Source organism: Hyphopichia burtonii, assembly GCF_001661395.1.
Source record: "Hyphopichia burtonii NRRL Y-1933 unplaced genomic scaffold HYPBUscaffold_3, whole genome shotgun sequence".
NCBI classification, from domain to species: domain Eukaryota; kingdom Fungi; phylum Ascomycota; class Pichiomycetes; order Serinales; family Debaryomycetaceae; genus Hyphopichia; species Hyphopichia burtonii.
The window spans coordinates 582,578-605,533 of record NW_017963730.1 but is presented as its reverse complement, the minus strand read 5'-3'; the positions used below and the strand labels follow the sequence as shown (position 1 = coordinate 605,533).

At 35.5% G+C, this 22,956-nt stretch overlaps 10 protein-coding genes across 10 annotated transcripts; 4 read left to right on the top strand and 6 right to left on the bottom strand.

Annotated features, from left to right (window-relative positions):
* Window positions 1-266: 266 nt before the first annotated feature.
* On the bottom strand, window positions 267-4,346 carry HYU1 (5-oxoprolinase). The gene has a single exon (XM_020221067.1). It carries the CDS (start codon window positions 4,320-4,322, stop codon window positions 327-329), a length of 3,996 nt encoding a protein of 1,331 aa, XP_020076771.1. The 5' UTR covers window positions 4,323-4,346; the 3' UTR covers window positions 267-326.
* Window positions 4,347-4,516: 170 nt separating this feature from the next.
* Window positions 4,517-5,762, bottom strand: HYPBUDRAFT_152528 (ribosome biogenesis protein TSR3). The gene has a single exon (XM_020221066.1). The coding sequence runs from the start codon at window positions 5,746-5,748 to the stop codon at window positions 4,675-4,677; it is 1,074 nt and encodes a 357-aa protein (XP_020076770.1). The 5' UTR covers window positions 5,749-5,762; the 3' UTR covers window positions 4,517-4,674.
* A 314-nt stretch (window positions 5,763-6,076) lies between these two features.
* RNR21 (ribonucleotide-diphosphate reductase subunit) lies at window positions 6,077-7,360 on the bottom strand (the record flags this gene model as incomplete). The annotated part of the gene is made up of 1 exon (XM_020222199.1): window positions 6,077-7,360. The coding sequence occupies one exon, from the start codon at window positions 7,358-7,360 to the stop codon at window positions 6,077-6,079; it is 1,284 nt and encodes a 427-aa protein (XP_020076769.1).
* A 1,166-nt stretch (window positions 7,361-8,526) lies between these two features.
* HYPBUDRAFT_108709 (uncharacterized protein) lies at window positions 8,527-10,701 on the bottom strand (the record flags this gene model as incomplete). Its single annotated transcript, XM_020218652.1, has 2 exons — window positions 8,527-10,330; window positions 10,388-10,701. 2 exons carry the CDS (start codon window positions 10,699-10,701, stop codon window positions 8,527-8,529), a joined length of 2,118 nt encoding a protein of 705 aa, XP_020076768.1.
* Window positions 10,702-11,309: 608 nt separating this feature from the next.
* On the top strand, window positions 11,310-14,194 carry LIG4 (DNA ligase (ATP); the record flags this gene model as incomplete). The annotated part of the gene is made up of 2 exons (XM_020222730.1): window positions 11,310-14,035; window positions 14,176-14,194. The coding sequence occupies exons 1-2, from the start codon at window positions 11,580-11,582 to the stop codon at window positions 14,192-14,194; spliced, it is 2,475 nt and encodes an 824-aa protein (XP_020076767.1). The 5' UTR covers window positions 11,310-11,579.
* Window positions 14,195-14,485: 291 nt separating this feature from the next.
* Window positions 14,486-15,478, bottom strand: SFH5 (Sfh5p; the record flags this gene model as incomplete). Its single annotated transcript, XM_020220093.1, has 1 exon — window positions 14,486-15,478. The coding sequence occupies one exon, from the start codon at window positions 15,476-15,478 to the stop codon at window positions 14,486-14,488; it is 993 nt and encodes a 330-aa protein (XP_020076766.1).
* A 499-nt stretch (window positions 15,479-15,977) lies between these two features.
* Window positions 15,978-17,378, top strand: HGT20 (Hgt20p; the record flags this gene model as incomplete). The annotated part of the gene is made up of 1 exon (XM_020218536.1): window positions 15,978-17,378. The coding sequence occupies one exon, from the start codon at window positions 15,978-15,980 to the stop codon at window positions 17,376-17,378; it is 1,401 nt and encodes a 466-aa protein (XP_020076765.1).
* Window positions 17,379-17,533: 155 nt separating this feature from the next.
* On the top strand, window positions 17,534-18,610 carry PLC2 (Plc2p). The gene has a single exon (XM_020222993.1). The coding sequence runs from the start codon at window positions 17,688-17,690 to the stop codon at window positions 18,570-18,572; it is 885 nt and encodes a 294-aa protein (XP_020076764.1). The 5' UTR covers window positions 17,534-17,687; the 3' UTR covers window positions 18,573-18,610.
* Window positions 18,485-21,017, bottom strand: HYPBUDRAFT_239588 (Zn(II)2Cys6 transcription factor). The gene is made up of 2 exons (XM_020223251.1): window positions 20,869-21,017; window positions 18,485-20,807 (listed from the first exon to the last, which is right to left on the bottom strand). The coding sequence occupies exons 1-2, from the start codon at window positions 20,950-20,952 to the stop codon at window positions 18,648-18,650; spliced, it is 2,244 nt and encodes a 747-aa protein (XP_020076763.1). The 5' UTR covers window positions 20,953-21,017; the 3' UTR covers window positions 18,485-18,647.
* A 28-nt stretch (window positions 21,018-21,045) lies between these two features.
* SHE9 (She9p) lies at window positions 21,046-22,882 on the top strand (the record flags this gene model as incomplete). Its single annotated transcript, XM_020221065.1, has 1 exon — window positions 21,046-22,882. A coding segment is annotated over exon 1 (1,685 nt), but the record flags the coding sequence as incomplete, so codon positions are not given.
* Between the last annotated feature and the right edge of the window lie 74 nt (window positions 22,883-22,956).

Below are 22,956 nucleotides of genomic sequence, written 5' to 3'. Positions count from 1 at the left end.
AGACTGCTAAGTGCTGATCTAAACCTTTTTTTTTTTGTAGCAAAGTGTTTTGGAGGTTTTTTCTTTCGAATCTCTTTGAACAGACGACCTCTTATAACTTCGTTCTTTTAGCACAAAGTTACTTGTATCGCCAAATATTCAACTGTTCAGGAGTAAGGGCTCTATATAAGTTATTGGAATGGGGATCGGTTTGTGATTCAAATTCAGCATTGTAGATTTACTCAAGAGAATAAGCACAGTACTTTACAAGGTTCATTTTTACAGAGTTCTTTAATTCGACTACTAATATTTTAAGGTAAATATTATTCAAAAGCCTATATATATGATTAATTGGTTTCTTGTATGATATTTCTCATAGCGGCAGATCCAGTCAAGATACTAGGCTGACTACTAGTGATTGGGTAATTGATATCTGCCTTGGAATTTTCAACTTGATCTACAAGTGTCTTGGGTCCATATCCACCTCCACCTGGAGTCATGATGATAATATGGTCACCTTTATTGATCTTCACTGTAGTCTTGCCCCCGAGGAACTTTCTTGTATACTTCTCTGGTTCTGTGGTTGACTTTTTATACCAGAAATTTTGACCTCTTGAACCCGATTCACCTCCTAATAAACCAAACGGAGGTAATGATCTTCTTTCCATTAAACAAGATACTTCTAAAGAAGGATAAGTGAATTCAATATCACGAATAACACCATCCCCACCTTTATGAAAACCGTCACCACCAGACCCTTTTCTAATGGAGTATTCATGTAAAATGACAGGATAACGTTTTTCAAATATTTCAGTATCAGTGATTCTAGTATTTGTAGTATGACATTGAACAACGCTTTGGCCATCCCAGGTTGGACCTGCACCAGACCCACCACATATAGTTTCATAGTATCCAAAGGAAATGCTGTTTTCTTTATCATTTATCCCAAAGGTGAAGTTGTTACAGGTCCCTTGAGAAGCGGCAGCAGCTTCAAATGCTTTCAACATGACATCAACTATTCTTTGGGTTGTTTCGACATTACCACCAACAACCGCAGCTTCATAGGAAGGATTCACAACCGAGCCTTCTCTTGTAATAAATTTAATTGGTCTCAAACAACCATTATTCAATGGAATATCACTACTAATAAGAGACCTTAAAACGTATAATACAGCAGAATACAAAATTGCTTTTGGTGCATTTAAATTACCGTAAATTTCATCACCAGAATCTGTAAAATCAAAAACTGCTTCTCCTGTTTCAACATCAATATTAATTTTCACAGCAATAGGAGTACCGTCATCCAAGTAATCAACAGCTTGAATATCGTTACCTTCGAATTTTTTGTAAGCCAACTTTAATAAGTTCCTTACTGCGAGTTCTGCAGTTGACTGAATAGCTTTCATGTATAAGTCAATAACTGGGTATGAAAACTCATTAACTAATCTTTGCAATAAAGTAATCCCTTTGTAATTTGCAGATACTTGAGCCTTTAAATCAGAAATGTTATCGTTCAACGCTCTAGTACCAGATCCACCTGGATGCTTAGCCGGTTCTTCAAGCAACAACCTAGTGATTCCAACCTCATCAAACTTCCCGTTGGAACATAATTTATGAGTGACAATAGATGCACCTTCATCGTAAATTGTTTTAGAATTTGGAGGCATAGACCCAGCAGAAATGGAACCAATATCTGCATGATGTCCACGGGATGCAGTCCAAAATATTGGTTCATTATTGTCATCCAAAACAGGTGTTATAACAGTTATATCAGGCAAATGTGAACCACCAGCGGAAGGATGATTCGATACCAAAACATCGCCTTTTTGTAAGTTACCATCCCAAAGCTTTCTTTGAGCTTGAACAGCGAAGGACATTGCACCCAAATGGATCGGAACATGTGGAGCATTTGCAACCAAATCTCCATTTCTGTCAAATAAAGCACAGGAAAAATCCAATCTTTCCTTTATATTTGTAGAAATTGCAGTTTGTTGTAAAGTCCTTCCCATTTGTTCAGCTATTGACATAAATCTATGACCAAAAACAGATAATTGAATTGGGTCAACCACAGAAGTAGACAACTGGGGTTTTTCTTCTTGTTCAACTAAAATTAAAATGTGACTGGATAAAATAGCAGCTTTAGATTTTGGCTCAACCAAAATGGTTTGGGTATCATCAATTATAATAGCAGGACCTTCAATGATATCACCAAGTCTTAATTCTGGCAATTGAAAAACAGTAGACTTTAACCAGCCGAAACCTTCAAAGTAAATATCCGTATTCACTTTAGACTTTTCGATCAAAGTTTTGGTCTTTAATTGATTGAATTCTTCGTATGGATTATGAGTTTGTCTATCAGTACTTTCGACAATTAGCAATACTTGAACATCATCAACCAAAACCTTTCTGTCCAATGTAAAACCGAATTCGTTTCTATGTCTTTCGACGAACTTTTTGTCACAGTCTTCAATATTATCAACCTTTGGAATCAACAAATGAGTATCAGAACCCACATATCTCATATTCAAAAGAACTTCTACCCTGGTAGAAAGTTCATTCAATCCTTGCTCTTCATAATCAAAGTAAGCAGCTTCAACTAATTGTTTTACTTTTGAGTCAATATTTGCATAGTTAAAGTCTTCATAAACAAAAGAGGCTGGCGATTGTTTTTCAATAACAATATCGGCCAAATATATACCATAAGCGGATAATAATGAGGAATACTTATGAATTGCAACATCTGAGATACCCAAATTTTTTGATAATGAAACAGAGAATTGACCACCTGATCCACCAAAGCAGGCTAAATTGTGATCAGAGACATTGAAACCTTTTGCTTCAGTTAAATTTCTAATCGGTCTTGCCATAGATTCAACAGCAACTTTTAAGAACCCACTTGCGACCTCTTCAGGAGTAAGTTTAATTCCGTCTTCTTTATCTTTATTGATTTGATCACTTAACTCTTTAAATTTCTTTGCTGTTAACTCAAAGTCTAATGATTGATCCTGATTCGGACCAAATATTTTAGGAAAGTATTCAGGTAATAATCTACCTAAAAATAAATTAGCATCTGTGACAGTTAAAGGACCACCTTTTCTGTAACATGCTGGACCAGGGTCAGATCCTGCTGATTCTGGACCAACAACAAACATACCATTTTTCCAGAATAACATTGAGCCACCTCCGGCTGCAACTGTAGAAATATCCAACTGAGGGGTCTGCAAACTTACTTGACTTACAACGGTTTCGTAAATATGTTCCAAGTTACCTGAGTATCTTGAAACATCAGTTGAAGTACCACCAGCATCGAAACCTATTGTAGCCTTTTTAGAGATTCCATTGTAACAAGTTTCACCATATCCCACCATACCACCAGCAGGACCGGATAAGATAGCTTTCAAACCAGTGAATTTATACCATGGACATAACCCACCATTACTCTGCATAAATAAAAGTTTATTGCCAAAAGAGTTTAAGCCACCTTCAAATCCTGAACCAAAATTTTGAATATAGTCAGTAATGACTGGAGATAAATAAGCATCAGCAACTACTGAAGAAGTTCTATTCACCATTCCAATCATTGGCTGTAATTCATGAGAGACTGAAACAAGGAAGCCGATTTTCTTAGCAATTTCTGCAATCTTTGCTTCATGTTCAGGGTAAGCATAAGAGTGTAATAAACATAAGGCGAGAGTTTTGATATCGGAGTTATTGTACAATTGACTTAATTGCTCAGCAACAAGATCGTAATTAGGTTTCTTTAATACTCTGATAGCATCACCGGTAACACCTTCAACTAATTCAGGATCAGCATTTATATCAATTTTTAATTTGTCACCACCACCTTCGGAAAAACTTTCAACAGTGACTCTCTCATCAATTTCTATAACATCTTCATATAAGTGACCTAGTTTTTTAGCAGTCAAATCAAAAATGTTAGGCCTTGTTTGATTCCCAATAGCCAACACATCTTTGAAACCTTTAGTTGTTATTAAGGCCACTTTTGCTCCCTTTCTTTCCAATAAAGCATTAGTAGCCACAGTTGTACCCATACGAATACTGGATATGGAATCTAACTTTAATTTTTCATCTTTAGGGATTTTTATACCGTGTGCCCTTTCTAAAACACGACGTATACCTTCAGTTGGGGCATCTTTATAGTTGTTAGGATCCACAGATAGTAATTTAAAAACATAATCGGACTGACCCGGTATTTTGGCGATAACATCACAAAAAGTTCCACCTCTATCGATGGCAATTTGAATTCCTTTACTTGGGGCTGATTTGGTCATTGTCGTCGAGTACAGCGAATTCAATCCTGAAGGACTATTAGATAATGCCATTCTATAATAGCTGGGAATAAGGAGAGTACCTTCATTCTGCTTTTATATCAATTAAACCAATTTCCAGTTTTTTTTTTTTTTTGATACTTTCGGTAAATCAGCACCAGATTCCCGATCGCCATACATTATCGCTACAAACTCAAAGAAATTCCGAGAGAAGGAAGTCTTCTTACTAATAAAACTCCACATCTATAGCCTTTTGAAGTGAAAAGTTATTAAGCGGAACCTTAAACCTTGTGTTCAAAGTTTCCAACTACTAAGAACTCGGTGAAATTGAACGAATCATCCGATGTGAGCTCCACAATTCAACGAGTTGAAAGGAATATAGAACTGGAATTACCCGTATATTAAACTATGTAGATGCATTTAAACTGATATTGTTGATTTTTTTGGTGAGATGATTATTGGAGATAAGATTGCCTAGATTATCGTATTGTTCGTCTTCAGCTTCGTCTTCTCCATCAACATCTTCATCAAACTTAGTATTACTCTTATTTATTACGTTACCCAAGGCATCAACCTCTTCTTCCGATTCTTCTTCCGATTCTTGGTCAGACTCATCACTGATAATATTACCCAAATTATCATATTTGAGCTCTTTGTCCTTGGTTATAACATTACCCAAAGCATCATATTGTACATCTTCTTCGCTATCACCGTCATCATCGTCTTCACTCTCAGCACCTTTTCTATTAACGTTACCCATCATCCATATATCTTGATCTTTAGATCTTTCTTTTCTTTCCTTGACTTCATTTTCTATTTTTTCTAACCAAGCATCTTGAGCTTTATTTATAGATTCTGAATCAGTACATTGCTGATAAATTTGTAACAACTCTTCATTAATATTCAAAAATGCCAACCCCCATGAAAAATTTTGTAACAACTGAGTTGCCCAATCAATATGACCTACAATTGCAAAGCAAGCAGCTAAAGCCTCCACACAATTTAATTTCCAAGGTCTACCATAATTAACTGTATTAGCTGCTACCAAGTAGGGTAGTAAACGTTCATGCTTACCACCAATTTTGTTAAAAGGAACTTCATCCAATCTAGCCCAAGAACATTCAACAACTGCAGCACCAAAATTTTCAACAATTTCTTTATCATCTGGACAAACAACACCTTTACCATTTGGAGAAACGACGATACCGTTAAATTTTTGACCAACTCTTAAGTTTTTGATAAGACCAAGACGCTCCAACTTTTTACCTGAACATCTTTTAGGATCACAATGATCAAAATCCCACATTGCTAATTTGACTGGGAATTTTTCATCATCATTAGAATTCGAAGATAATGAGGCACCTCCTTCTTGACGGCCCTTTCTTATATGATGCTGTTTAGATTTATGACCATTCGAAGTCCGCGACGACGACGAAGGTCTATCATCTGAACCTTTATTTTTACCTTTACCTTTTGCCATAGCTAGTAGAATTGAAATGGGTAAATACAATAGGTTTCTAAATTTTCAACTTTTTTTTTTCTCATCTCAATACAATTTTTCAATAATCAATATATACAAGTAGCTTACACGTGAATTAAAGTAGTTATAAAGATGTAGTAATTTTAAAGAGTAATATACAAAGGATAAGAGAATTAAAGATACAATTTAGACATAAACCAATGAGGAAAACATTAAGATGGAGTATAAAGAAAACATTAAACCATTAAAAATGGGAAAGAACAAATAAAGTTTAAACCCTGAATTTTAAAGAAAAAAAGAAGCAAAAAACTTGATGCAAGTAGGAAGATTAAAAATCTTCATCAAAGGAGAATCCAGTATTAGAACTAGCACTTTCAGTAGTACTAGCCATAACACCAGCTTTTTGATAATCACTAACTCTTTTTTCGAAAAAGTTAGTTTTACCAGCTAAGGAAATATTTTCCATAAAATCAAAAGGATTAGTAACGTTATAGACTTTTTCGTTACCTAAAGCAACCAATAATCTATCAGCAACGAATTCAACGTATTGACACATCAATTTAGCATTCATACCTAATAAGGAAACTGGTAAAGCATCAGTGAAGAATTCTTTTTCGATAGTAACAGCTTCAGTAATAATTTTTTCAACAATGACTTGATCGGGTCTATTTTCTAAATGAGAGAATAATAAACAAGCAAAATCAGTATGTAAACCTTCATCACGACAAATTAATTCATTTGAAAAAGTTAAACCAGGCATCATACCTCTTTTCTTTAACCAAAAGATAGAAGCAAAAGAACCAGAGAAGAAAATACCTTCAACAGCAGCAAAAGCAACCAATCTTTCACCGAATAAAGCGTCATCATCAGAAATCCATCTTAAAGCCCAATCAGCTTTCTTTCTAATACAAGGAATAGTATCAATGGCATTAAATAAGAAATCAGCTTCTTTTGGATCTTTAATATAGGTATCAATTAAAAGAGAATAAGTTTCTGAATGAATGTTTTCCATCATAATTTGGAAACCATAAAAACATTTTGCTTCAGGAATTTGAACTTCAGCAGAGAAATTTTCAACCAAATTTTCATTAACAATACCATCAGAAGCAGCGAAAAAGGCTAAAATTCTGGAAATGAAAAATCTTTCATTATCACTTAATCTGTTAGTCCAATCATGCATATCTTTTGATAAATCAATTTCTTCAGCAGTCCAAAAGGAAGCTTCGGCTTTTTTATACATTTGCCAAACTTCATGATATTTAATTGGGAAAAGAACAAAACGACGAGTATTTTCAATAAGTAATGGTTCATCTTTTTCTAAAGCTTTTAACTTATGACGATGAACTTTATGTTGTGCTAAAAAGTTAGCATGTTCATTGGTAGCTTCTTCCAATTCTTTTTCAACTTCTTTATCATCAGCAGGAGTAGATGGAGTCAAAGGATTAACAATAGCATTCTTACCAATAGTTGGATCAGAACCAGCGAGATCTTTAGCTTCAGCTTCAGCAGCTAATTTATCAGTTAATGATTTGCCCTTATTATCAGAGGTGGTAACATCTAACCCAGAGATTTTACCAGTTAAGCCGTTAGTTGGAGTTTGTTGAACAGACATGTTTGTAGATTAATATATAGATATATATGATAAAGAATAAAATATCAATGGAAATTTTTTTTCACTTGCGGAAGACGTGATACTTATATAATATTTGAAAAGTGGTCTCAAAACTCGTTTTCCGTGAACCGGTGATGAACTGTTGTTTATGTTTTTTATTATAAATGAATTAATAAGAAGTAGTAGAGATTTTGTATTGCTTTGTGAAAGTCACCTTTGGATGATGGGACTATTCTTTTTTTTTTCTCCTTCTTTTTTTTTGTTTTGTATGTAATTTGTGCTAACAAAAGAAGCACAACAAAACAAATTTAATTAGGCTTGCGAGACACGACGCGTGTTTGCTCTGGGACTTAGCCAGCCCCAGCAGCGATTAGTAGGAAGATATGGATATCAAACTGTAGAGAACGGCTGGGAGAGCATGGTGGGTGGATACTGCAAGGCTACGGTGGGTGGCCAGAGAGAAACTGGCCGGGAAAGATAGAGGAGGAAGAATTGAACGAGCAAGACGTGCAACTGGTTGTTTATAATCCGTCCAGAACCAGAATTACGATATCGATACGCGTGTTTGTTGAAGACAGAGGAATTTGAAATTGCCAGACGTGTTTGTTTTGGAATTACGTTAAACGGAAGGTCTGTTGAGTAGCCAATGGGTCAAAGAAGTAGACATCGGATAAGCATTGGAGGATGTGAATGGGAGTACGGATTGTTACGATGAATTGTCCAGTTAGAATTGTCAGTAAGAATGGCCGTGGGAAATACCAGTAAGAATTGTCCGGTTAGAATTGTCCGGTTGGATGAACCAAGAGACAATGCATACGAGACGTGTTGGGGCATTAGAACGTAGGCTAGGACGTGTTGGCCATCAGCAGATTCAAGGGTTCAGATGGATTTGATAAGCTACCGATTCTCGGACACGCGGACGCGTGCTTACTTCTGGTACTTGTTGTACTTGTACTTGTTGTACTTGTGCTTGATGTACTTGTTGTACTTGTACTTGATGTACTTGTGCTTGATGTACTTGTTGTACTTGTACTTGTTGTACTTGTGCTTGATGTACTTGTCGTACACATCGTACACATCGTACTTGTCTTATCGTACTACTATTACACTACGTACAAGATAATAACAATAACATAAGCATGTAGTCTATACTAAAATACAAGTGATTAATCACGGATTTTCATATTCACTAAATTCTGATAGGGATGGCTTTCATCAATGGGAGTTGGGTAATCAGCAATTGGTTCCAATCCACTAGATTGGTGTTGAGCAAGCGCTTGTTGGCGATTGAATTCAATTGGATCTCCCAATCCAACCGAATTAGATTGGGAATTAGAAGGACTCATTCCGCCATCACTAAAGCCATCAAATTCATGGGCCGGATTTAATAATTCATCGTTGGTGATTGAATTAATATTTGAATATTGATTTTGATCATTGTTTGGTAAGTTGAATTGACCGTTATCTTGAGGTAAATTAATTTTGGGACTTGCAATGGTTTCATAATCGTTAATTTCATTTGAATCCACTTCTAAATCTTGGTATAATTTCATTATGTTACCTTGGCCCTTATATTTTGAATTTCTGGCAAAACCTTCATCAAATTTTTGGGATAATAATTTCTTCAATAAATTTCTCCAATCAAAATCATTCCAATTTTCCCGTTTGGCAACATCAATTGATGAAGTAACATTATAGTAACAATCATCCATTGATAAATATTGGAAATGGGGTAAAGAAGGTAAACCAAATAAAAGCGATTCGATATTTGATTTATCACTAATTAAATGATTGGGGCGTCCATATAATTTGAAAGCATCAATAATATGAATAAAGTTACGTAACATGATTTCAATAGCCGAAACCCCAGGATGAGGAATGGGCATGAGATATAAGTAGTTTGTAGTGACAAAATTAGAAAGATTTTTCAATTTGAAAGAAGATTTGATGGATTTTTTCTTAGGAGACTCATCAACTTTAGGAGAATTAGGAACACCACTTGTAGCACTAGTGAAAAAAGATTGAGTAGAATTGATGGAAACACTTCTTTGATGACCATTTGATTGATTTAAAGAGGATAAGGAATTGGTTGAGTTATTTCTCAGGTGTGATTTAAAAGACAATGAGCGGCCAATTGGGGTGGATTGACCCAGATCCGAATGAACAAATAAATGTTCATAGTTTTTATTAATGAAAATATCACCATTTAATTTCATAATTGAATTAAAATCAATCATGTTATAGTGTTCCGGGTAAACGTTATACACCGAGTTCAATTGAGGAATGCATAAAATCAAATTCTTCTTCAGAATCTTATCCGTGGTATACATTTCAATTCTACCAATATGTTTTGAATCCCCGGGGAAAATAACACAGTAAACTTTTAACCATTTTGAAGAAATTTGGGGTAAACGTAAATTGCACCATTCAAACTTGGGGAATCTTTTTTTAGGGGTTAAAAGAATATGAATATCACTTAATGAGGTTCCTTTTAAAGAAAGCATGACTGCAGTGAAAGCTTCATTAAGAGAAGTGTATTCGAACTTCGCCAATTGAATAGCAGCCAACCACCGATTATAATCATCATTTGAATTAAAATGAATGGTCATACTAGAATCATTAGTAAAATCTTGCAATAAGCGTAATTGAGGATTGGGGTTAAAAGTTGAACTTGTTCCATTCAAGTCAATCTTGACATCGATCAAATTGATGTATTTTGGATTAAATTCATCATTGGTGGTGGAATTTCTCCAAATAGCCAACTCAATCCCGGTTAACTTGGCCTCCACATCCAAAAAATCATTTGGACCCGAAGGAGAAGGAATCTTAAAACTACCAATACAATAGGTTCTCAATTTCTGTGCATTGATTAAATTGACAATTGGACTCAATTCAGGAGGTAAATTTTGCGAGATGAACTTATTCTGGTCCAATAATGAATTGGACTTGGTCAAGGGATTCGGGGTAATGCTACGAGAATTGGGTCTGGATGCTAATTTGGGAGAATTCAATACCGACGAGCTGGACGAGTTGGGACTCAATGCTCCTGCCTCATACTCGTTGGGCTGTGGCGATGAAGATGAGTATATTCTCAGCTGTCTAACCAAAGACGAAGGAGTAGCCTTAACCTTATCACTCAAGCTTCGCTTATTACTAGTGGCATTGGGCGAAGCACTAAAGGAATAATTGGCCGAATCGCCAGAGCGAGCACTCAGATTTGTCCCTGCTCTCGACCGATTATGATAATTTAATGGACTTAAATTTTGATTCAAATTCAAATTTGAATTTGGTTCCACTGGTGATAAGTTGGTGTTCAACTTGGGTAACTGAGGGGGTGACATTGGTGGTGAGGACGACATGGCTTGACTCGGTTCTGGTGTAGTTCGAGGAGTTGATTCTTCCAAATATCTCTTGGAACTAGTATTAAACACTTGAAATAATCCCGATCTCCTCTTGGGTTTATTACTAGTCCCAGGATAATTGGTCGAGTTAGACATTCTTTTGAGAAGGGGCATACTGAAATTATATATGCCCGGATCCTTTTTCTTTTTTTTTTTAGTCTTGCTGCGCTTGTACTGGGTGTACAATGCTATTATTAACTGTTTATTGTATATTCAATTGAACAGTCTATAAAGAGCCAGGGACTTATACTGGTAGTATATCCTGGAGCAGAGAGGGTAGAGGGTACAGTAGCAGTATACTTGACTTACAGGGTGTGGGTTCTCTTACAGTACACCATAGTCTATATATATGGGTCATCGTCAATGGTGGCTATTCAGTTTCATGAGCGTTTGGCATTGCTGTGCTGTTGTTAAGACCTGGTCGGATTTCTCGGTATGCTGACTTGGCAATCTGGTCGTTAAGCTGCTTGCTTTGATCACCGTATTATCGTTTGACCTGCTGGGTTTGGAGACGGTTCCGTTGTTGGCTCCGTATGTTGGTTACGTATGGTGGACAAGTTCGACTACCGTATGTTGGTTATATTCGAGAGCCGAACCCCCGGTTCTGCACAACCGGGGTGAAACGCCCCCGTAAGCGTGGTCGGAAATCTATCTGTTGATGTGAGCAGTCACATCAACAGATTAAACGCTCACATCAGATTAAACGCTCACATCAAACGCTCACATCAACAGTCTACTTCGCCAGACTCCGCCAGATTTCAGCAGACTCCGCCTACATAACCCCAGAACTCCATGTCAGGGGAGCAATTCTTGCTGCGATGTCGTACTTGGACTCGATCAAAGCTCCAGTCAATCACAATCCCAATCCAGTGCCCTTCCACTTACTCATTTCCGACTTATTTACCAAAATAAACATTAAAGAATTGCCAGCTAATTCGCTGGCAAACAATAAACGAGATTACCATGTTAATCTATTCAATAACTTTGTTAACCATTATCGAATCCAGATTGGCGAGGATTTCTATCCCGTGTTCCGATTGATCTTACCGGAATTGGACTCGAGGTTATATCATTTGAAAGATGTTTCTTTGAACCGATTGTTTATCAAGATCTTGAATATCCCTAAAAATTCTCCCGATTATAACTTATTGTTCAATTGGAAGAAAAACTATCATTATATTAAGAACTCAAATGGGGAGATTTTGGCTAATTTGCCCCAAACTTTTTGTCAAATCTTGTCGCATAGAAGAACTCAAACGGTGCCCGCTGGTAAATTATCCGTTAATGATATAAATAACTCATTGGATGAGTTAACTAAGTTGACTAAATCAGATGATTTGGTCAGGTTTTTCAATGATATCTTTGACCAGTTATCAATTGAAGAAATTAGATGGTTTTGTCATATCATCTTGAAAGACTCTATTCTATCAAACCAATCAAGTCTTTTCTGGCTAACTTACCACCCGGATTCTTTGGACTTATTGAAAATTACCAACAATTTGAAATTGGTCGTTTGGGCTTGCCATGATCCTTTGCATCGATTATCGCCCGCTGAAAAACAAATCCAGTTATTCCATGCCTTCATTCCGGAGGCTCTGGAAAAAATTAAATCCTCGTATGATACAATCATTAACAGACTAACCAATAAATCTTATAAACCGTCTTCTAATTTGATGAATTATTATAATCGTGAAAATTATCATGGTAAGTTCATTATTGAAGAAAAAATTGATGGGGATCGTATGTTAATCCATATGATCAATAAATCGTATCCCACCTCTTATAATAATTTGGAATTTAAATTTTACTCCAGAAGAAGAAAAAATTATACTCTTTTATACGGCTCAAATAATCATTTTGGTTCTCTACTGAAGTTTCTATCAAGGGGGTTTAGTAACAGCTTCATGGTTTCGAGTTGTATCCTTGATGGTGAAATGGTGGCCTTTGATAAAACTTTGAAAAAAATCTTACCCTTTGGTACTTTGAAACTGGCCGCTATTCAAGAACTGGTTAAACAATTCAATACCACCGATGCTTATGATGTTCAAGATATCCAACCTCTTTTTATGATTTTTGATGTATTATATTTAAATTCAAAAAATTTGACTCATCTACCTCTTTATTATAGAAAAGAAGTTTTGAAGAAGATTATCAACCCAATTGAAAACAGATTTCAAATTTTAAATTATGCTCTTGGTGTCAATTCAACGGATATTAATAACGCGATAAAGCAAGTTATTAGTGAACGCTCAGAAGGAGTTATGTTGAAAAATATCTTATCGAAATATGAATGGGGGAAAAGATCTAAAAATTGGATCAAAGTTAAACCAGAATATTTAGAGTATTATGGTGAAAATGTCGATTTGATAGTTATTGGCAAAATTAAAGGTGTCAAGAATTCTTTTATTTGTGCTTTATTTGATTTGGATTCAAAAATTTTTAAAAGTTTTTGTAATGTTGCTAATGGCTTTACTTATGATGAGTATAAAGAAATTGATTCTATTTCTAAAAACAAATGGCATAATTTTAAAATTGATCCTCCTCCTATTGATTTACTACAATTTGGTACTAAAAAACCTGATGAATGGTTAAATCCTTATGACTGTCAAATCATTTTGGAGATCAAAGCTAGGTCAATTGATCACTCCGACACTTTAATGTATAAGGCGGGTACCACATTACATGGTCTATGGTGTAGATCTTTAAGGAGAGATTTGAATTTAAATGATTGTGAAAATTTACAAAGTTACTTAGCCAAAAAGAATGTTCACCATACTAATAAGATTCAAAAAGTTAATTCAAATTTTAAAAGAAAAATTAATTTTCAAGATTCAATCATTGAAGACGAAAGATCCGGGGAAATTGATTTTGATTCTTCGGAAAATAAAACAATATTTCAAAAGATAAAAATGTTAATTTTGACTGACTACAAATCCAAACAACTCAAATTAACTCGTAATCAATTGATTGAACTAGTGAAACTTCATGGGGGTGACCCGGTTAATGATTTATCAAATATAAATTTAGATGATTTTAAAGTTGTTATAATTGGTTCTAAATTAATTCCTTCCATTATCGGTTATATAAATCAAGGTTGGGATATCTTAAAACCAGTTTGGATTTTAGATTGTATTAATAAGAATAGCCTCGTCCCTTTAGAGCCAAATTTTATTTTGAATGGTAATGATCAATTGACTGAATTTGCTGGGAAAAGACTAGATAAGTTTGGTGATAGTTTTACTACAACCCTCGACTCGAATTATCCAATCAAAAAGTTTTTACTCAGTGATATGAACATCAATACTAAATTGACCAAAGACAGTTATCACGAAAATCAATTAATCTTTCTAAAAGAATGTGAAGAAACTCCATTGGCCTTTTTATTTGAAAATATTTGTTTTTACATTTTTGCAGAAAAAAATCATCAAATTGATAATTTTGTTTTTAAAATAAACTTATTGATTAATAAAATTAAAAGATTTAAAGGTAAAGTAACGGAATCGATTGATGATTGTTCATTTATCATAGTACCCAATTTGTATAATTCAAATGAAATCGAATTTAAAATTAAGGAAATATCGACTCAAATTGCAAATCGAGTTAAACCTCATCATCAAAAACCTATTAAAATACCAAGCATAGTTGGAGAAAATTTTATCCATGAGTGTATAAAGGACAAATCCTTGGTAGATCCAATGGATTTTAAGTATATTTAAAATAAAAATTATTCAACTGATAAATTATCTTGTAAATCATGTTTGTCAAGTAAATGTTTACCATACTCTGGGAATTCCATTGATGATTTAATCGAATTTTCTAATCCAAAAATATCCTTAATTTGAGTAGTTTTGCCTCCGTTATATTCTTTTGGTAGATTACTTTCTCCAAAATACGAAGATAAATTACCATTATTTAAAACTTGAAATTTTTTCAATGTTTCTTCACTTATAACTCCAATTTTATTGAAAAATGTGAAAACCCAACTCATCAAAGTTGGTACATTTATGAAGAATTTCGTTGATAATAATTCGGGATAATTATTACCAAAAATTTCAATAATCTCTTTTGTAGCTGCTTTCATTCCTGGATCAATTCTGAACATTGACACATTATTATAGTCATGGATTTGAGCAATTTTATGATTCTGGGGGTCAGAGTAATCAACCAATGCCAATGACCTTTCCATTAACCCAATTCTCCATCTTAAAAACCTTGATCCTGGTAATTCTTGTTTCTTTTCTTCCTTTCCTTCTGCATCACCAAATTTTTCAAAAAGTTTCTTTGGGGATTTCAAATTTCCATAAAAATTCCAAGTAACCACTTTCAAATTAGCTTTTTCATTATCATTAAACTTGGTAATGGCTCCTAAAGTATCAAGTTCCTTATCATGGGTTTCGAGGTATGCGGCTGACAACGGTTTAAATTCATTTCTCCAATTAAGAGTCTTCACCAACTTCTCCTTGGTGACTTGAACATCATAATCATTAGCAATCAAGAACTTCAATAAGATTTCATTACGAACCGGAATATTCACCTGGGATTCAGTATCAACATTGATTCGATACCCGAATATCTCGTCATAATCAGGATTTTTCAATTCTTTCAAAATATCTGGAATTAACTTGATTAATTTACTCAATTTTTCAACTTGTTCTGCTTTCAAGCTTTGGGACTTGATCCCAACATTCCCAGCAAGGTTATCCTCAGCATCAGACATGATTGACTTAGTAAGAAGAAGATATATCTAAACGATGTTTTTTTTCGCTCATTTAAGCCGTTCTCGGATACTTGACTTGTTGAATCGACAATTGTACGGTTAGCCCCATTACCCAACTACTCCTTATCAACTAGGTCTACTCTGATACTAGTTCTTCTACTCTTTCAGTTTTACTACAGTATCCACATTACTTCAAGATTGTATTGTTATGATGGGATACACGCTTTGCTATTCAGCTTGACTTCTGTCCAGACAACGCGTTACATACAAATATACAAGATAAAAGATAAGATAAAAACACAAGATACAAAACAAGACCAACGGAAATGATGCAATCTGATAGGAACCAACATCCATATCAGCTGAAATGATCCAAATCGGGGTAAAAGTCATCTCGCACAACTCCGAAAGCAAGCTGTTTTGCAACGGGCCCGATATATAACGTTGGACATCCGCCATTAGAGCAGAAATTATAGCAGGAAGACGTCCATCATAAAGCATGGAGGAACGTGAAGTAAGACATTCGGTTACACCAAGGCTAGCTTGGTCTACAGTCATAGCATGTCTAGGAACATTTCAATTTGGGTTCCATTTATCAGTGATGAACGCACCCCAGAAATATATAACGTGCCAATATGAAGACCTCGAGTATTGGCTGCTGGTATATGAAAAGACTGTATGGGAGAAATTTGGTTTTCCCCAGTGTAAAGAAGCTTCGACTACGCAAGTTGCAATGATCACGGCATGCTTTACCATTGGAGGGCTATTATCGCTGATTTTTCTAGGAGTATTTGGGGTTGCCCATAGCCATGGCCGTAAGAAGATTGCCCTGGTTACTTCGGTGTTATTCATGATTGGATGTTTGTCAATAGCCATGAGTACTAATTTACTAGTTATAGATGTTGGACGATTATTGACTGGGATTGCTGCCGGAGGATCGGTTATTGCCAATCCAATTTGGATTCTGGAGCTAACCCCCAATAACCACCGGGGGTTATTAGGAAGCTTAGTTCAATTGGCGGTTGCAATTGGGATCTTGAGTGCTCAAGTGGTATCGATTTTTTGGGCAAATCCTATCCAATGGAGGATGGTGTTCGTATTTGGTGCTGGTATTGCATTAATTCAAGGAATTGCGTTGGTCAGCAGTATTGAATCACCCAAATGGCTAGTGATCCATAAAGGAGATTTACCGCAGGCTACTGAAATCATGAGTTCCATTAGAAGTGAAACCCATACAATTGACCTGGAAATTAGCTCCTGGATGGAAGATGAGCCAAACGAATCAACCCGACTTATTAAAACCCAACCGGTGACTATGACTGATTTTCTTTGCAAACAAAAACTCCGTAAGGAAATGTTTAGTGTATTGGTCCTTTTAACTGGCCAACAACTCTGTGGAATGAACGCAATCACTTTTTACGGTGTTTCAATTCTTACCCTGCATGCCTCGTTCAATGTTCTATACATCACCACCAGTTTGGCTGCTTGCAATGCCTTGGTTCTGTTACTTATATCTCCTCTAGTGGATAGACTTGGCCGGAAACCATTATTGATTGCATCTTTGGCTGTAATGAGCTTGAGTGCCATGCTAATGGCCTGGTCCATCACATCCAATCGAGATATCATCATTGGCCTAGCCTGTTTCAGCTTTGTGACGGGTTATTCTATTGGAATCGGCCCATTACCCTTTATGATGATACCTGAATTGACCAGCGTAGACACCGTTGGTGTTGCCCAACTGTTTGGCTCTGCAAGCAATTGGTTGGCCAACATCTTGGTGGCTTTCTTGGTCCCGCTTGGTCAAAAATACTACGGAAGCGAAGCTTGTTTCGCAGCCTTTGCCATCATTTGTATCATCTACTTGTTGACAGTTCTACAAATTGGCAGCCATTGGCCGTAGAGCGATGATGAAATTGTTAGACTGCACAAAAAAAAATCACCGGCCAAAACAGATGAAATTCTCTTTTATTGTCAAGACCTTTGTGATATCCCTTTAGCAATAGACCTGGACATGCGTTAGCTTAAGCATGCCCCCTCCCGTTAGGGTAAGTAAAGAAGGTATCAGTTGGCAGTGTATTTCAGTTTTTAACCAATTGTGCAGTGCACCGACGAAAAAACTAATAATAAACTGACGGGGGTATAAATTAGCATTGAAATCCTTATTTGTATTATCAATTGTATAGTAACTAAGAAATAAAATACATAAAAAATGGTCGACTATAAAACTTGGATGAAAGAACTTGACGATAATACCAAGTTGACTCAACTTGCTATTCCAGGAACTCACAATTCCGCAGCCTGTCATACTGCATTACCATCGGTTCAATGTCAGGGAGAAAGCGTTACTGAACAATTGAAACACGGGGTTCGTTTCTTTGATATTAGAGTTGGTAAGCAATTCTTGAAAGAAGGAGATGATGCTAAAGATTTACAAGTTATCCACGGGAAATTCCCGGTCAAGATTCCATTTCCAAGATTATTGAAGGATGTTTTGAAGGAATTCTACGATTTTATTAAGGATAACAAATCTGAAACGGTTTTGGTTTCCATTAAACAAGAAGGTACCGACGACTGGAATAACGATAAAGACGAGTTTGGTAATTGTATTTGGGATAGATATGTTGATAAACAAAAGGATTTATGGTATTTGAAATCTGATCTTCCTAAATTAGGTGATGCCAGAGGTAAGCTTGTTCTTTTCAGAAGATTTGGGGTTAAGGATGATGAAAAAAGACAGAAGTTTGGTTTTGATGCTGCTTCTTGGAAATATAACACTACTGAAGACGATCGTGGTAGATTTGTTGTACAAGATTTTTGTGAAATTCAAAATAAAGACGATATTTCTAAAAAAGTTCAGTATGTTAAGGACTTAGCTGAAAAGGCTCAAAAGAGTAACGACGACAAGTTGTTTGTTAACTTTACTTCTGGTTCTAACTTTTTCGATCATGACTGTTGGCCTCAACAAGTTGCCGATGCCATGGATAAAGGTGGTGTTGAAAAGGTTTTTGCTAAAGGTTGTGGTATCATTGTTTTAGATTACATTGAAGCCCACAACTGGAAATTGGCTAAAGCTTTGATTGATAAAAACTTTTAAGAAGAGGCTTTTTTCTACTCTTGATACAATTATGCTTTGAATGAATGTTTGAATTATACACCTATTGTAGTATGTCTATTGATAATTTGTCGGTAGTGCAGCGATTTGATTGGGGACGAAGTCATTTTGAGTTTCAATCCATCGAATATGATCAACTTCTGGGAAAATGTCCCCTTGTAAAGATGGTAAATCTAAAATTTCTAAATCTTGAAAGAAATTTTCATTCTGTATATTCAAATGATGATCGGATATTTCACTAACCATTTCTTCAAGTATACTGACAAAAAATTTGGCTGGTGGTAAAACATCAGTACTTGTTTTCAATAATAATAACCCATACTTAATTAAATTAAGTAATTGGCTATTTAAATCATCAATTAAACATGTAATCAATGTTAAACATGAATTTAATGCACAGTTAACTTTAAAATTAGTTAAAAACGTTCTATAACTTTGATTTGATTCTGAACATATAATTGCAATTATCATTAAAGCACTACTTTTAATAGATGCTTGTTTATATTCATGAATTAGTTCCTTGGAAATTAAATTTTGATATTCTTCTTTTAAATCATTAATCTGACATGCTTTTTCATAGATCAAAAAGGGCCTGCTTAATACTGATATTGCATGAATATGGAAGGAATTAATATAAATACATGCATATCGATGTTTAACTTCATCTTCTGACGTGTCGGTTGATGTATTTTCAACTAATAAATCGGGTGGTAAATTAACAAACCATTCCTTTAATTCAATAGCCAACTTTTTAATATTATCTAAATCGATTTTTGAATTATGATAACAGGTTTTCAAAATCTTCCCCAATATATGAATAACTTGAAATTTATGAAAATCCCATTTCATTCGAAAATCGTCATCTTTGTCGGGATTTGCAACATAATTAGGTTTACCATCTTTTATCGGGAATGTTTTCTTGAATTTGGAAATTTCAAGTGATTTTTCATAGGGATTAAACCCATCACATTCCTCGTCGTTAAACAGCATTGATTTACCAACGGCCATGGAAAAAATACAATCAGAAAAGTAAAGTGATCTGAATAACTTGATATGATGCTTGGGATCAACCTTTTTTGAACCTTTTCTAGGTTTTTTATGAATGTTTAATCGTTGTGCATGTTCAATTGCATGAGTTAAGAAGACCCAGCTAGTTTGAAACTTATGGGTTACCAAATAATAGATTGATTGCAAATAATAATATTGGATTAGCCATAAGTCATCATTATCAGTCAAAAAATTTCTTAAATGTAATGCTGATTTGATATAGTCCACTGATTTGTCACTTCCCAGAACCCCCTTTTCATAATCATCCATACGTTGTGCAACTCCAAGAACCAAATAAACCAATATTTTCTCTTTGATGTTCTTGGATCCATTAATCACGTTCTCTATCGTTTGTGAAAATTCACCTTCGTCAAACATATAAAATTGCCAACTTATAGTTTTTGTATAACCTTTATATAGTTTAAAACAAGCATTTCCATCGGGTATTTCAGCTAACGGAATAGCTTCAACATCAATGGGTTTATCGACGGGATTGGTGGATTGCAGAGTGTCGAACTTGGCTTTCCCTAGTATAGCATTAAAGATTTTCTTCGTTTCTAACAAAACAGAGCTACAATTTCCTAAGGCATTATAATGAAGTGATCCCTCATTATCTAGCTCGAGTAAAGTTATTCGTTCAGATTCTGTTTTGTTGTTTAGCAAGTTATTGAAATTAGAAGTAAATTCAAGACCTTGTAACCCCAAACCGGAAAAGCCATTCGGGAATTCATTTAACATAGATGGGAAATCTGTAGTTGTAGATCTGGAATAAATAGGCTTGGAACTATCGTTACTGGGTATCGGACTGAAAAGACTATTTGCATTCATTAACGAAGATCCTTGTGGAGTAGACCTATCTATAATTGAACTATTAGAAATACTATTAGACGACGAGATTTGGTTCTTGATCATATCCAAGGTCTCTTGAAATGAGGGAAGCACAACCTGTTCCCTCTTAAGATTTGATTGTCTGGCATTATTCAATCGTATCTCTTCCCTTTTTTCCTCAACCAACTCAGGTTTGATAGCATTTTGATCAATCAACAAGATTTCTTCACCTTTTCTCTGTTTGGCAATTCGTTCCCTCTTGATCGTTCTATGGTCAACAATATTGAAGGTACACTCTTTACCGTCTTTGAGACACTTCTTACAGGTGGCATTCCCGGTGCACTATCGCCATTCGTTAATATCACTTCTCTCTTTTATCTAAGTTTTTCAACTAAAAACATACCTTGAATTTACGTCTTTTGCAATAATCACAAGCTCTTGACACTTTTTTCTTTCTATCAACGAATGTAATCTTCTTCTCGGTCATTTTCGAGCCTTCGTTTGGAAAGACATCCAATTAATGATTGCAGCAAATATAAGCAATCGGCTATAAAAGTTGAGGATTTTGACAGGATCAAAACTTTTTTTTGGGACCAATAAAAGAAAAAAAAAGCCTACGACTACTGAAAAAAAGTACTGAATTTGGAAAGCCACTGACGTCCCAGTGAAACTATAGTATGTACAGATACCTTGGTAAACGATGGAGTGGGTCTTTACTAGGAAGATCGAGTCAATTGAGTCGGAGACATTTAGATGGACGTATTAGGTGTCACTCTACCTTGAAGGAGAAACCAGACTTCAATAAGGTCAATCAGGCCTTTCTTGAAGAAGAACAAGATAGGTTGAAGGAGAAACCAGACTTCAATAAGGTCAATCAGGCCTTTCTTGAAGAAGAACAAGATAGGTTGAAGGAGAGACTATCGAAAGAACAGGGGGGCGATAGGCAGCAGCCAAAGACGTACGATGACGTGAAGCTAAGGCAGATCATTGACTCGTCCAACTTGGGAATGGAACAGAGAAAATTGAAGGAGAAAGAGTTGAGGGAAAAGGAGTTGAGAGAAAGGGAGCTGAAGGAAGAAAAGTTGAAGGAAAAAGAGTTAAAGGAGAAGGAGTTGAAGGAGAAGGAGTTGAAGGAGAAGGAGTTGAAGGAAAAAGAGTTGAAGGAGAAGGAGTTGACGGAGAAAGAATCAGAAGACAGAGAACTCAACAAAGAGAGTATCAAGGATACCCAAAATAGAGAAAAGTCTCCGCCCGTCAATCATGAAGATGACATTTCTACTGTGACCACCGTTGATCCCGAAAAGCCAAATAAGGCAAAAGTATTTCCAACACCAGTTTCATCCATCACCACCAAACAAATCAAAGAACGAATTGAAAGCGAGTTCAAGAATCTTCCATCGCAAAGAGAAAAGATGAGACGGGAGCTTTCTAAAAAAATGGAAACTTACTTGGATTCTTTGCAGGATACAATTTTCACTGCTACTAGGGCCCTCAATGATGTTACTGGTTATTCATCGATTGAAAAATTGAAAAAGTCAATCGAACAATTAGAACAAGATTTAAAGGATTGTAAAGACCAGGTTAAACAATGCAAAGATATATATGCAGAAGCCATTCAGCGCAGATCTACCCTGCAAAAAGAAATGAACGATTTACTTACCAGAAAGCATAATTGGAATGCCGAAGATTTAGAACGATTCACCATTCTTTACAGAAACGATCATGCCAATGAACAAAATGAAATCAATTCTCAAGAGAACTTGAATAATGCAGAACAGGCTGTCGATGCAATACAATTAAAATTGACCCAATCCATTTTGACCCGCTACCACGAAGAACAGATTTGGTCCGATAAAATTAGAAGAGCCTCGACTTGGGGTACTTGGATCCTTATGGGTATTAACATTTTTCTATTCATGATTGCAACCTTTTTCGTCGAGCCTTGGAAACGTAGAAGACTTGTTGGATCTTTCGAAGATAAGGTTAAGCAAGCAATTACTGACTTACACGAAAAACAATCTGGTCATATCGATGATCTCTTCTCCAAAGATAAGCAAAATATAACCACTGGCCCAGCTACCGGCTTAGCTACACAGTCAGATCAAGAAGAACAATCATCCTCCCTCTCTTCATGGCTCTTTGATGATAAACCAAAGAATACCCAAGTTCCTAAAGTCTCCTTCAAAGTCTCTCAACTTACTTGGACAAACTTAAAACTGTCAGTCATTGCCAATTACCACACCTTGTTCACCTCAAAGGACATCGATGTTGTCCAATTCGACAAACCCGAACTTGGAATCATCGCTGCATCTTTGACCTTGACTGGCTGTGTCTTGGGCTCTTTGGTAATGTCCTGCTTTAAATAGACTTAGCATTAACGTTATGTATATAGATAAAAAACATCCGTACATTTTTAAGTCGTGTGTTCTCAGCTTTTTTTTTTTGTACTGAAAACTGTTGCCACTCAAAGAAAATTGTTCAGTAGAACCAG